Consider the following 13,984-nt stretch of genomic DNA (forward strand, 5'->3'; position numbering starts at 1 on the left):
CTATTCTGCTTTGGGCCTGATGGTTCTGTGTACCTCTAAAGAAGTTTAGGGCTTTCTCTCTTCATTTGGAATATCCAGAATTTTCTTTCTTATCGTTTCTTAGCAGTCACCACTTAGAGGAGACAGCATAAAGAATTCATCTAATTGCCAGTGGCATGTAAATATCTATGAAAATTAAAAATTGTAACCAGTTCTGATTCATGGATCATCAGGAAAGCAGAGGACATAGGTGAGAGATGCAAGAACGTTTTGTTGAAATGCTCATCGTGCCATATGAAGGTTATTTCTCTATGTTTTCAAGGATTTTAAAAGGTTTCTTAAATTATCAGTCATTAAAATTGTTCTGGTCGGTGGGCAGTTCACTAACCATGCTTACAGTTTTCCATTGTGAAAATACAAGAGTGATGCTTGTCTTCCTCATCAAATCGGTGCATGCATATTTCTCAGTTGTCATTAGCAAACTGGGCAACCATTTCAAGCCCTCCTTCTCTAAAGTATCAGTTGAAACAGCTAGGACCCTCAAAACCTAAGGAGATACGAACCCAAGATGACTTGTGTATACAAAGAATTAAGTATTGTTATTTCCCATCTCTCTGTCTAGTTATGGTGGCACAAAACTGATGTCAGCTGTCATTATTTATGTTTACTCAGTTCTACTCTAATGAACAACCCTTTGAGATGGCTACATTACAAATCAGAATACTGTAACTCAGAGAAGCTAAGTAACTTGCCTGAAATCATACAGCGGAGACATGATAAAGCTGGGATTTGTACGTAGAGAAATCTGATCTCATGGCTCTATTATTTCTGTTGCATCACAGAGAATAGTCAACGCTTTATCTTCCTTAATAATAAGCTATTCTTTCCTCATTTTTGTCTTTCATTCTATAGGGGGAAACTTGGTGTTTTTGTCTTTTAACTCTTTTGAGGACAGTGAAAGGTATCTAATATGGAAAAGGACCAGAGAATTGATATCCTAGACTTAAAATATTTAATTCTAGATGGTACAACATTATTGTGAAACACACAAGTATCAACTCTGTAGGAAAAAGAATCTATTAATAATACCATAGCATAGTGGTTTGCCCATGAACAGTATTGGTCCATTGACTTGAAATTGTACATGTTTAAAAGTAAATGGGTTGAAACAATCTCTGATTTTCTTTGTATGTGGATTTCAGGATCTACAAAAGGGGCAAGTTTGGGCAGATTTGAAGACTGACACTAAAACCGGTAATTCATTTTTAATATTCTAAAAGAGGAAAAATCTTTTATTAACCATCTATGACAATATATTATCTATATTACCTATTATCCATATTATCTCATTTAGTTCTTCAATAAACCTCTATGAAGCAAGTATTATTTTAGAACATTTAACAGTTAGTACTAAAAGCTACCATTTATGGCCCTGGTGGAGTCGAGCAGTTGGTTAGAGCATCGTCCCAATACACCAAGGTTGCATGTTCCATCCCCGGTCAGGGCACATACAAGAATCAACCAGTGAATGCGTAAATAAGTGGAACAGCAAATCAGTATTTCTTTCTCTCCCTTCCTTCCTCTCTCTCTTAAATCAATCAATAAATATAAAAATAAAATAAAAAGCTCTTATTTATCATGTCAGCAATGTGTTAAGGTCTTTACTTGTGCAGTCCCAGCAATAAATCCCTGGCATAGTCCAAGAGAACTTTTCCACGAGAATGGAAATGTTCTATATTTTCACTGTCCTATTTGGTAGCCACTAGACATGTGTGGCTTTTGAGTACTTGAAATATGACTAATATGACAAACTGAATTTTTATTTTATTGTAGTCAATTGGAATTTAGATAGCCACCTGTAGCTAGTAGCTACTGTATTGGACAATACAGCCTTTGCCAATAATTGCCAATAATATTATACCTTTTATTCAAAGGAGGAACTGGTTCAGGGAAGTTCATGAAACCTGTGTAAGTTCATACAATTTTATAGAAACAAGTTTTTGAGCAGAAGAATGTTAAAGGAATGTTAATTCGGCAGTGTCTATAGAATGGATGGAGGGGGCCTGACCTGTGGTGGCGCAGTGGATAAAGCGTCGACCTGGAAATGCTGAGGTCACCGGTTCGAAACCCTGGGCTTGCCTGGTCAAGGCACATATGGGAGTTGATGCTTCCAGCTCCTCCTCCCCTTCTCTCTCTCTGTCTCTCCCTCTCCTCTCTAAAATGACTAAATAAATAAAAAAAATTAAAAAAAAAAAAGAATGGATGGAGGGGGAAGGAAAAGCAGTTAAGCTGAGAAAATTGAGACTGACTTGAGTGGTTACACTGGGAACTGGGAGGAAGAATGGTTGCAAATGAGTGGAGATACAATTGCCATTGCTTAGTGACAGCACGTGAGGGCTTTGGAAAAGAGAACCTAAGGTTACTTTGAAGTCTTAGAATCTGGATAGCCTGGAGAAATGATAACACTGTTTACTGAAACAGAAAAATCTTAAACCTTTTTGGGATTTAAGAGGATTTGGTTTTGTGTGTTTGTTTATTCAAAAGATATTTCTTGAGCAAGGCCCTCTGCCATGCTTAGGTAGAGAAGTGGAGGGAGTCCCCCATTACATAGCTTATCCACCTAGACACCCTCCTCTGTTTTCCTGCTGTGAGGGATAATGAGCTGTGTGATGTGCAAATCCACTGTTCTCTGAGACAGGGGTGCTTATTTTCAGATGCAAAGGAATTAGGGAAGGTGTTGTGGGTGGGAAAGTGGTATTTGAGCTTGGTTTTGAAGACTAGGAAGGATTTGGACATACCGATAGGGTTAAATGAGGAGAAGGTTATATTTCTAGCAAATGTTTTGAAAGTCCCTTTTGCCAAAACGCCTAAATGCTGAATAAATAATAATAACCTTTTAAATACATAGCAGGTCTTATAAGAAAAAAATAAGGGGGGGAAGATTCCCCAGGGCTAAAAAGTCAAAGAGAGAGCTGAGAACAGAGTAGTAAATTAGCAGTGTGTCTCCTTTGGGGCCAGCTGGCTGCTAGCAGAAATGAGACACAATTGGGGATAGGAAACAGGCTTCCCTGCTCCCCACCCAGGGCAGAGAGATAAAATCCTTCCCCTTGGACCTCCCAGGTATACAGCTTCTAGAGGCACCATTCACATGGTAGTTGGTGTAAATGGTGCCTGTGTTTCAGGGGATGAGTTTTTCATAAGAAGCAAAATGTAAATATTTGTACATTAAATTTTACAACTCATGGCCTTGGGCAAGGCCATTCCCCCAAATTTAGCCAGTACCCTAAAAAATCTGTACAAAACCAGTAATAGGCGGGCTAGGAAAAAATCAATCTCCATCTTGACAAAGGGAGATCAGGTAATGGCCAGCGGCGCCAGAGGTTAGACCTCGGTCCCTGAGTCCAACGTATAAGCAAGGGTTTATTTAGAAAATCCCAGAGGTGGAAGAAGTGAGCCAGCAGGGCTGCAGGGACTAAAAAAGGGGGTCCTTGGAGCTCAGGAGAAAGATAAGGCAAAGAAAACACACCTGGGGGAAAGGGGCAGGATGCTCTGGAGAGAGCACAAAACCTTTATCTTTTTATTTATTTATTTTTGTTTGTTTAAGTGAGAGGCGGGGAGATAGACTCCTGCATGTGCTCCTACTGGGATCCACCCTCTGTCTGGGGCGAATGCTTTGCCCTTCTGTGGCTGATGCTGGCAACCTAGCTATTTTTAGCACCTGAGGCGGAGACTCCACAGAGCCATCCTCAGCACCTGGCGTTGATGCACTCGAACCAATAGAGTCATGGCTGTGGGAGGAGAAGAGAGAGAGAAAAGGGCAGAGGAAGGTGTGGAGAAGTAGATAGGTGCTTCTCCTGTGTGCCCTGACTAGGAATCAAACTTGAGCTTGGTTTTAAAGATTTCCACATGCCGTATTGAGGCTCTACCACTGAGCCAACCAGCCAGGGCCCAGAGTCCTTGTCTTTAAGGGCTTTATCTTAAAGGAGGTTTGGAGGGGAGGATCTCAATAGACTATTCATCCCCTTTCCAGATGTGTCTCCTCGGGGTGATGGTCTCCACTGATTGGTCGGCTCTAGGGTAGGGGCCCATTAGTCATCACAACTGTTCCTGATGTCAGCTATGGCATTATCCTGCCTGGCCTTGCTGCTTTTCTCGGCCTGGGGCTGAAACACAACTGAGGCCAAGATGTTATCTTTAACCTGACTAAAACTCTGTCTTTGTGGTTAACAGACCCAAGGCTTTGCTCCTACGAATATTTGATGGGGGTCAGAACTTCATTGTCCTGAGGGCTGAATGCTTAAGGGAATGGTCATGCAAGGGCTTGTATGGGAGTCACATGAGGCTTTCCTCCAGCCCCCTTGTTCTTCTCTAAGGCATTCTACTACGTGACTAGTGACATGCCAGGGGAAGAATGGTTGGGAAGGTCTAAACCGCATGACCAGTGATATACTAGGAGACAAAAGGTCACCCTGGGGCGAGGTCTCATCTTATAATACTTGTCCTCCCAGTTCTGTCTGTTGCTAGTTGCCAGGTACCTGGGGCTTTCTACCCTGGTGACCTTCCATACCTGGCTTATTATTCCTGCTCTATTCATGTGTGCCTGCCTACTATATCAAAACTACAGGTCTGCCATCACTCAGATTCAAGATTCAAATTGCCATATCTGCATGGGCTAACGAACCTGAAAGCCAGGAAAGTGAAGTTAGCCCAGAATAGTGATATGCCATAGTACCTGGTGAGAATAAATACAGACCCTAAGTACAGTAGTTCAAAATTTATAGCAATTGAGAATTTTTAAAAATTGATTTTAGAGAGAGAGGAGGAGAGAGAGACACTGTAAGGCCAGGAGCCACCATCGTGGTCATTCACATGCAGGTTCTCATTGGATTCGGACAGTCGGTAAAGAAACAATGGAGCCAAAAACTGGTGGGCCATTATCTTTAATCCTAGCTTGCACCTGGCGGGCAAGTAAAAACACACACTGGGCTCCAAAACCCACTCATTCAGTGCTCACAAAGCTACTGACTTATCCGAGCTTCCTAGAATCAAAGGTTTCTAGCTCACCAGACTTATTCACCTCTGTTCCCCATCTCCTTCCTTCTCCCTGCACAAACTGCACAAACTGGCTTTTCCTTCAGCACTCCGCCATCTTGGCTGCTTCTCCTGGCCTCCTCCGGGTGGCCTTTCTCTGCTCTCCTTTCTCTGCTCTCCTTTCTCTGCTCTCTCCTCTTTAATGCTAATCTCAGGAACCAAGAGAGCAAGCTCCTGGTCTGCCCCACTTTATAGTGTAGAAACCAAAACCTTTAATCCAATATATAAACAAGGAAGTCTCTAATACAAAGTCACTTATCTGAGGCATGATGGGATTGCACCACATCAAAAAGGGTGGGAAAGGCTTAGTCCTAAAACCAAGCCCCAGGCTACAAGGATCCTGCCTGCCCACAGCCCACCCCCAACACACATTAATATCACCTGGGCTATGGCTTCCATGTGGGCAGTGCCATCTTTAACAAAGTGAGCATAATATATATTTTATCTGCCCAACAGACACACACAGGAACATAGATCTGTTCCTGTGTGTGCCTGACCAGGGATCCAACTGGCAGCCTCTGCACTTTGGGACAAAGCTCTAATCATGTACCTCATTTCATCGAGTTTACGTAGAGACACCCAGTCCAGATGAATTTTGAAGAATTTTTTTAGAGGAGGAAATTTTAAATATGCCAGCCGCATAAGGCTGATATGAGGCATCTGCAGGCCCAAATCATGCAGTCCCAAAAATAGTTAAGGCTTATATACCCTTGATCACACATGGGCAGGGCAGGGGAGAGCATGACCTCACGGTAAAAGCTGGCAACATTTGTTTAGGGGGCATACAGAAACATTAAGACTTTCAAGGTAACACAGTCAAAGATGTTTACAAATCTTTCAGGGTTCATCTTCCCTCACTAGCCTAGAGGTATTTTACCCTCAAGATTCCAGGAAGGGGGAGGAACTACAATCAATGCAAGGTGGTATGTAAATTCTGCCTCCTATTGAAAGAGAAGAAGTTTCTAGGTTAACCTTTATTTTAGATTTAAAACTGAATAGCCATTGTTCTTGCAAGCTAGAAACTTCTACATTCTTCTCCCTCCCCTCCCTAAAGGAGGGATGGGACAGGAAAGCCTGACCTTTCCTCCCAGAATATCAATATCAATTTTTAGCTTTTTGGTACCTTACAACATAACCAACCGAGCCATGCGGCCAAAGCTAAAATTGTTAATTATTTTCCCAGAAACTTACGCTGGGAAAGCACTGGAAGGAGGAGATATGATAATTGAGGCAGGAAATTACTCAGATCAAGCCTATAATGGTGGCTTTCAGGACAAAGGAAAAGAAACTTACTTGGTAAGATTTAAATATACATATTTAGCAATAAGTCAGATGATCAGAGTAAATGACAAGTGCAAGTCAGAAATGGCTGAGAGTTCATTATTTGGAAAGTCAGTCTGAGATGAGGAAGCCGAGCACATTGGAGGATGGGTGGAGATAAGAGTTGTAAGTTTTCACAAAGCTTTTGGGAAATACTAGACTTCAGTCCATTAAACTACGAGAAGATACTCCTCCAAACATGAAATTATTTTCACATGCATGTAAGTAATTTCTTGTCATTTGAAAGTATTTCTATATTTATTTGAAAAAAATCATGACTTACCAACATGGTGGGCCTGGAGTGTGAGGGAGAAGGCGGTGAGGGGTGGTCTGTGTGTGTTTAGGCCTCTCTTTTCTCCTCCCTCACGCAGGAGCTGGAAATAGAATGCTGAATGAAACAGGCGGTTCCTGCTCTCACAGAACTTAAAGTTTAGCGGGAAGGGAAGACCAAACAAGCAAGTAATGGTTAAGTGTTGTGAGTGTCCTGGGCGGCGGAGGAGTAAGGGGGATGGGGAGGCGGTGGAGGAGTAAAGGTTGCTATGGGAAACAAAGCCAGGGAGACTTGTAAACGAGTAAGAGGTAGCTGGTGGGAGTAGGGAGGGAGGGTGAGCGCTGGGGTCTCCTCATGGGGACAGCACAGCGTGCATGAAGGGCGGAAGAGGCGCAGGAGAGCAGGGCACACTCGGAGATCTGGAAGAAGTTTGCTGTGGCCATGCAGCGTCGCGGTGGGTGGTAGAGTGGGCCTGCCCGAGTTTGAATCCTGCCTCTACCTCGCGTGACCTTGGGCAGTTCTCTTAACCTCTATAATTCTGCTGTGAGGAGTAAATGATCATGTATTAAAAGTGCTTAGCAGCATTGCTAATACAGAGTAAACACTGTGTTAGCTTTCGTAAGGATGATGAAGATGACAAGCAAGGAGTTGGGAACAGACAGTGTCCAGAGGTGAATATAGAAAGTTAAGTAGCAATCAGACAATGCAAGGCCCTCATAGACTGTGTTAAGGAGGAAAGAACATTTATAAGGGCGTAGGGGAGCCACTGAAAGTTTCTTTGTAGGAGAAGAGGGTGGTCAGATTGGTATTTTAGAATGAGAAGGATCCACTCTGGTTTTAGGGTGGAGTCTAGATTGATTGTGGTCCCGTCTAGAGGAAGACCGTCTGGTAGGTTATAATAAGAAGTTGGCCAAAAACTGGTGGTTGTTTTGGTAGAGTGGTGGCAGTGAAGATGGAAGGAAGAGGTAGATTTTAAGGACATTTTGGGGGTGGAATGCACATTCCACCCCCAGTATGTGGGACTTGATTTAGTGTTGAAGGATGGGGCAGAAAGGTTTCTGAATATGGTAAGTAGGTGAGTCTTGGTTTCATTGACTGAGAAGTCAAGGAGAGCAGATATTAGTAGATGGTGGTGGGGCCGTGCTTTCAGAAGTGGAACAGCTCGGTGATCAGTGCTGGGTTGGGGAGTGGATAGCTGAAGTAGAATAGATGGAATACTTGTGAGTAATTTTGTCTGGTTTGCTGTCTCCTGCTCAGTAGACCGTTGGAGATGTGGTGGTTTCAGCAAGGCCTCAGTTTCCTGCCTTCGGCCCTGGTCATCTGGACGGCGGCAGCGTTCATATTCTCCTACATCACCGCCATCACCCTCCACCACGTCGACCCGGCGCTGCCTTACATCAGGTCAGCCAAGTGTGCTTTGTAGGAGAGTGTTTGTGTTTTAACGTTGAAGCCCAGATTTAACGTTGGCATTTTCAAATTCACATCTCACGTTTGGCTTTGCAACGAGGAGAGGAACATAATAAGGAAGCTGTGTGTTTGGCTCTTTCTGTGTGATGGAGAAACATGGAGACAGAGGGCAAAGATTCCGTTGGGGAATTGCTTAGTGAACTGTGACACTTCAGTGCCTCGTCCTCCAAATAAGTATTTGAAGTTGTCCCAGGACGTAGGATTGGAGTTACTCTCCCCTTAAAATTAAAACGCTGCGGACGACAGTAATGATATTAAAAAGATAATAGTTGTGACCAACATTTACTGATCTACTTACTATGAACAAGATAATGTTCTAAAAGGAATGAGTCCTTGAGGCCACCTGTGAGGTAGGGACTACTTCCTCCATTTGAGGCAATGAGGTCCAAGAAGCTTCGGTTATTTGTCCAAAGGCACACGACTCAGTAAGTGGTAGAACCAAGATTGGTTTGACTGAGCAGTTGGACTCTAGAGGTCACGCTCTTACTTCTTATGACAGTTGCCTAGATCTTTCTGACACATTAAGTATCAAATTTTAATCAGTAATATCTTTAAGATTTCAAAATTACTAATAACAATAGGTACTCAATTTCCTATATGTCCATAACCTTTTTATTTCCAATTAGAAAGGCAATATGCACTTATTATAACAAATCTGAAATAATACTAGAGTGATGAGAGAAACAGAAGGTTGACCTCCCTTTTCTGACTTCTCCTTACTTCCTGCTTTCACACAAGTGATGAACGGTTTGGTAGATTTACTTCCGGAGTTTGACCAGTTTTGGTGTTGTTGGAATTGTTTCATTTATTTATTTGTTTACCTTCTGGAAATAAAAAAGCTTTCCAACACAGGAAATAAGAAACTTTTAAAGGATGATAAACTAAAAGGCTAAATGTATTTTTTTTTATATACGTCAAGAAGAGACCAAGGCCTTCCCATCCACATCTGTTGCTTCTACAGTGGCGTGGTGTGACAGAAAAAAATAGCAACAAATTGGGTGCCCTGGGTAAGGTTCACAAAACCCAGAGATTTTTCAGTTTCAGGTTCCGATGCTAGGAGTCACTTGATAAGCAGTCACCACCGTTTACTTCTCTGCCAGAGGTACAGGGAGCTTAAGGAGCCGGTTCATTCTTGAGTAACTTCCGGAGAAGATATATAGAGAAGATTCATGAGGGTCCTTCAGCATTTTTATTTCCCCTTCAAGAACTGGTCTGCTTTTATTTTAAAGAACTTTAAATAATTTGAGAGGCCACATGAGTTCTTTTCAAGTTTCAGTTCTCTGATGGGACCACATGTGATTTTCTGGTCAGTAGTCCCCTAGACACTCCCTTTCCTGCCCCTGTCCTTCTGTCTCTTTCTTTTTCTGCTAAGGAACTTAGTGTCATTGCCCTAGGATCTTTCTCTAGCATGATGATAGATTTCAACTCAGTGGTACTTATTTTGACATTTCTTTTTCTTTCCTTTCTTTCCTTTTTGTAAATTTTTTTATCATGTGAGAGGCAGGAAGGCAGAGATAGACTCCCACATGTGTCCCGACCAGGATCCACCCAGCAAGCCCCCTATGGGGCGATGCTCTGCCCATCTAGGGCCACTGCGTCATTGCTCAGTAACCAAGCTATTTCAATGCCTGAGGTGAGGCCATGTACCCATCCTCAGTGCCCGGGGCCAACTTACTCAAACCGTTTGAGACACGGCTGGCTGTCAGAGGAGAAGAGAGAGAGATAAATAGAGAAGGGGGAGGGGGAAAGCAGGTAGTCGCTTCTCCTGTGTTCCCTGAATTGAACCTGGGACATCCACAAGCCTGGCTGACGCTCTACTGCTGATCCAATGGGCCAGGGCCTATTTTGACATTTCTTAAAGTCATTTCCTTCATCTGAAAATGATCAAGTTAAACTGGTTTCTTTCAGTTCATAAACCCTAACTAAAAGGTTTAATAGTTATAACTGCAAAGGACATAACCAAAATAAATTTCACATGAAAGACGATTCTGCTGCAGGTTGGCCTCAGGTGTTCTCTAGGTTCAAGTAGTAGATGCCCAAGTAGGGTGCCTGAGACCAGCCACAGGGGTGCGAGAAGAAATTATTAGAACTTCCATGAATAGTGTTAAGTCTCGAAATATTTAAATTTAAGTTTAATATATATGTATTATAGTAATCATATATATTTTCAAGTTATATGATCAGACTTTTTTTTATAGTGTGTGATCAAAATAGTGTTCTGACTACAGGGTTGAACAGCTGAGCTGATGAGGTGATGGGCGTGGCTATTTTCACTTGGAGGCTTGTTTGTGCCATTGTGTTCCAGAGCCAGGAAGGAGCTCGCTTAGCCAGCCAGCTTAGAAACACATGCTTTGGTTTACTTTAGGGGTAACTCAAAACAAGAGCATCATTTGGAATTCAACTATTAGTATTGTGGGAGGAGGTTTTATTATAAGAATAATATCGGTATACATTATTCTTGAAAGCTTGGAAGGTAGAGGAACAACAGCAACAAAAAGCCATAATCCCTGCCTCTGTGAACTTGATCAGAGAGTAACAGAGCCTTTTGTGTCAGAAGATATATTTTAGAGTAGGAAGGAGCAGACCTCAGAATTCATATTTGATACTTTTCACCAGATCTTCCTGATTCCTTACCAGAAATGACTTCTCGTTTCTTTTTTATTTCCATTACATTGTCTTAGTTGAGCTCCGTATTGTCTCTTTCCTACAGAACATCAGCTCAAGGCCAAAGACTTTGTCTCTTGAACCTTTATGGTCGTCTGAGGGAAGAGAAAGGAACTCACATTTAATGGGTCCCCTGTGTGCCTGCTCCTCCCGCAGATATTTCATATGCGTCAGCACAGTTTCGGTTCCTCCTGTCCAGCCGATGCGGCTAGGAGGAGATTCATAGCTCCATTTTGCACATAGTCTTAGAGAGATAAAGGGACACACCCAAGGCTCCACAGTTAGTCAGTAGTGGGCTGTTCATCTGGATCTGCACACCACACTGCCCTGAAAGGCGGGCACTGCAGTGCATCATGAGAGCTGGTTTTAGGAGAAGTCTGGACAGAATGCTGTGCAAGTCAGCATTCTGGTGGAGGATTGGTCTCGGCTCCAGCGGTGGGGGGTGGGGCGGGCTGCTCAGAACTGGTCTTAAATGGAAGGTCTGGGAGGCCAAGGGCTTTGTCTCCTTTACTTGTCACCATATTCCTGTTCCTAACATGCTCTCTGGCACATGGTAGGTACTTGATAAATATTCTTGTAATTAATCAGGAAATGATTAGGTGTTAATTGAGTTATAGGCAGAGTCAGTGACAGATAACAAAAGACAATTGTAAAAGGACCTGTGATGTTTAGAGGATATTCAGGAGAGACAGATAAACATATCTGCCTGATAGATGTGAGTCAGTAATACATCCTTAACAAGCTAAGAATAACATCAGTTTGCATTGATTTCTATTATGTGAAAAAAATCTTAAGTGATATGAAAAAAAGTGATGAGGCAAACACTGTGAACTCAAGTTGTCACGTACCGTTATGAAATCTTCAGAGTTGAACCCGTAGATTCACAAAAAGATAAAGGACGTGATGTAACTCCGCATTTCTTATTCCTTAGAAGAAATACAGGTGTATATCTAGTGTCAAAAATCCACAGAACTTCTTTTTTTCTTTTTCTTTCAGTGACACCGGTACAGTAGCTCCAGAAAAATGCTTGTTTGGGGCAATGTTAAACTTCGCCGCAGTTTTATGTAAGTAATGAGAGTGGTTTTAACAATTAAAATGAATAGCTAAATTGCCCCTTTCTTCTTTAGACAAAATTGCATTACTTGTTTTACAGTGTAGTTGCTATACTTGAGGGGATATTATCAATAAATTATCAGTCTCGAGTATGTTCCTTTTATAAAAAAAAACAACACCCCAGTTTCTAGAAATGCTGAATTATGGACATAAGTCTTTAAAATGATCTATAGAGCTGTTTGCTCATTCAGCTACAAGTTGTAAAGTAGAACCAAATATTCCTTGAGGCTTTAAGTGGATTTCGTAAGCAACCAATAGAGGACAAAGAGCTATAAACACATTGACCGCAACTAACCCCAACTAAATTCCTTTAGGATAAGTAACGTAGAAGTTGGAGAACAGTAGTGGAACCACGTTTTGATTTTTGAGCCATATTCTAATACCGAAAGAATGGAGTTCTACAGTACTTTGCATTACTATTAATTACTTATTTTTGAAGCAAATTTTTATTAATGGTTTACTAAAATACTGTTTTTTTCCACCAATGGTGATTGTTTTAAATATTTGCATTCTTTCATATGAAGTCAAAATTAAAGTCAAGTAAATGATTCCATGTACAGAAGAAGCCCAGCTGTGACTAAAGTCTTTAAAAACATGTCTACAAAAGCATATCTCTGTTGTTTTTCTATACTTTGGAGTTCTTTGGCAATATTTTTGCAATGGAAAGTTTTAATTTGGCCCTTTCTTTTCTAATAAGGATAGTAAAGTGTTCTGTTTTATTTTGTTTTTTTTGTCCATGTAACTGACTGCTCTGTTTGAGGCAAGTTGTAGTACATAATTTGAAATAAAATGAAAGGAGAGGGAGACAAATAATGTTTTGCTGGGTTTTGCCTATGCACATTTTATCCATATTCTAGAACTAATTACTTTAGACTTTAATATTAAGCATATAAATACTTTGTGTTTTATATAATGTTTATCCTTAGAAGTTTTCAGAAATCATCATATTAATGACCTCTTAAATTTTATCCTAAATATTTGTAAATATGAGACCCACAGGTGCAAGTGACTTACTCAGACTCACAGAGATATCAGTAGTTCCATAATGCGACCTTTAAATTTCTTTAAAACCTACAACTTTTGTTTGTGGGGTTTTTGTTTTGTTTTGTTTTGTTTTTCATCTCTCAGATAAACTTTGACTGGAAAATCTGTGTTTCTGGATAGCAGTGACCTTTGTGAACTCTTTATTGGCAACTTTATTTCTTGATGTTTTTGGATTCTCTCTTTTCAGGCGTTGCTACCATTTATGTTCGTTATAAGCAAGTTCATGCTCTGAATCCTGAAGGAAATTGTATCGTCAAACTAAACAAAGCTGGCCTTGTGCTTGGATTGCTGAGTTGTTTAGGACTTTCTGTTGTGGCAAACTTCCAGGTTTGTGTTTGACGCAACATAGGTATTTTCCTGAAGTTACTGAAATGTACATGTGACCAAGAAAACCTGAGCATTTGGTTACATGTTGTCATTGCTTCATTGCCTTAACAGTTAGAATCCACTGTTTTGAAATTATCTGACCCTTTTAGAGATAGCTACATACACAATTAGAAAAGTTTATTCTCAATAATATCTTGCACACATAATTTAGTCTTTTTAAGGATCTATAGGACTCTGACTCTTGATTACTAAATATTTGGAAAGTACTCCCAGACCACAGAGCATCGTTATAAATCTTAAGTGACATAATTACAGGTTTAAATTATTTTTTAAATATGCCTGACAAGTTACTTATTTTCCTATTTTGTATTCTTGTTTAGATGTTTCCATTGATCACCTACATTCCTAGGTAGGTGCCCAACCCTTAGGTGAGGATGAGATAAAGAAAGGATCTTTAGTTCTGTCAGATTTTTCTCTGGGAATTAAAAGAGCAGTTGACTTTCACTAAGTATTTGCAAACTCTCCACATTTCCGTCTATTGATGTTCTTTCTTTTTTTTTTTTTTTTTTTCATTTTTTTTTTTTTTTTTCTGAAGCTGGAAACAGGGAGAGACAGTCTGACAGACTCCCGCATGCGCCCGACCGGGATCCACCCGGCACGCCCACCAGGGGTGACGCTCTGCCCACCAGGGGGCGATGCTCTGCCCAT

General features: G+C 41.2%; 1 protein-coding gene across 16 annotated transcripts in view; it reads left to right on the top strand.

Annotated features, from left to right (window-relative positions):
• Positions 1–13,984, top strand: part of DRAM2 (DNA damage regulated autophagy modulator 2) — a 34,828-nt gene that overhangs the window by 1,038 nt on the left and 19,806 nt on the right. Inside the window, exons 2-7 of one of the 16 annotated variants that reach the window (XM_066352575.1) lie at positions 104–229; positions 1,182–1,233; positions 6,762–6,865; positions 7,919–8,062; positions 11,789–11,856; positions 13,137–13,276. In XM_066352575.1, coding sequence (XP_066208672.1) covers positions 7,932–8,062; positions 11,789–11,856; positions 13,137–13,276 — 339 coding nt within the window. In that variant the 5' untranslated portion in view covers positions 104–229; positions 1,182–1,233; positions 6,762–6,865; positions 7,919–7,931. Of the gene's footprint in view, positions 1–103; positions 230–1,181; positions 1,234–6,486; positions 6,612–6,761; positions 6,866–7,918; positions 8,063–11,788; positions 11,857–13,136; positions 13,277–13,984 lie in introns of those variants that run through there. The other 15 variants (XM_066352579.1, XM_066352577.1, XM_066352576.1 and 12 more) reach the window with 15 other exon arrangements.

This window comes from Saccopteryx leptura, chromosome 11 (genome assembly GCF_036850995.1).
Source record: "Saccopteryx leptura isolate mSacLep1 chromosome 11, mSacLep1_pri_phased_curated, whole genome shotgun sequence".
Taxonomy (NCBI): domain Eukaryota; kingdom Metazoa; phylum Chordata; class Mammalia; order Chiroptera; family Emballonuridae; genus Saccopteryx; species Saccopteryx leptura.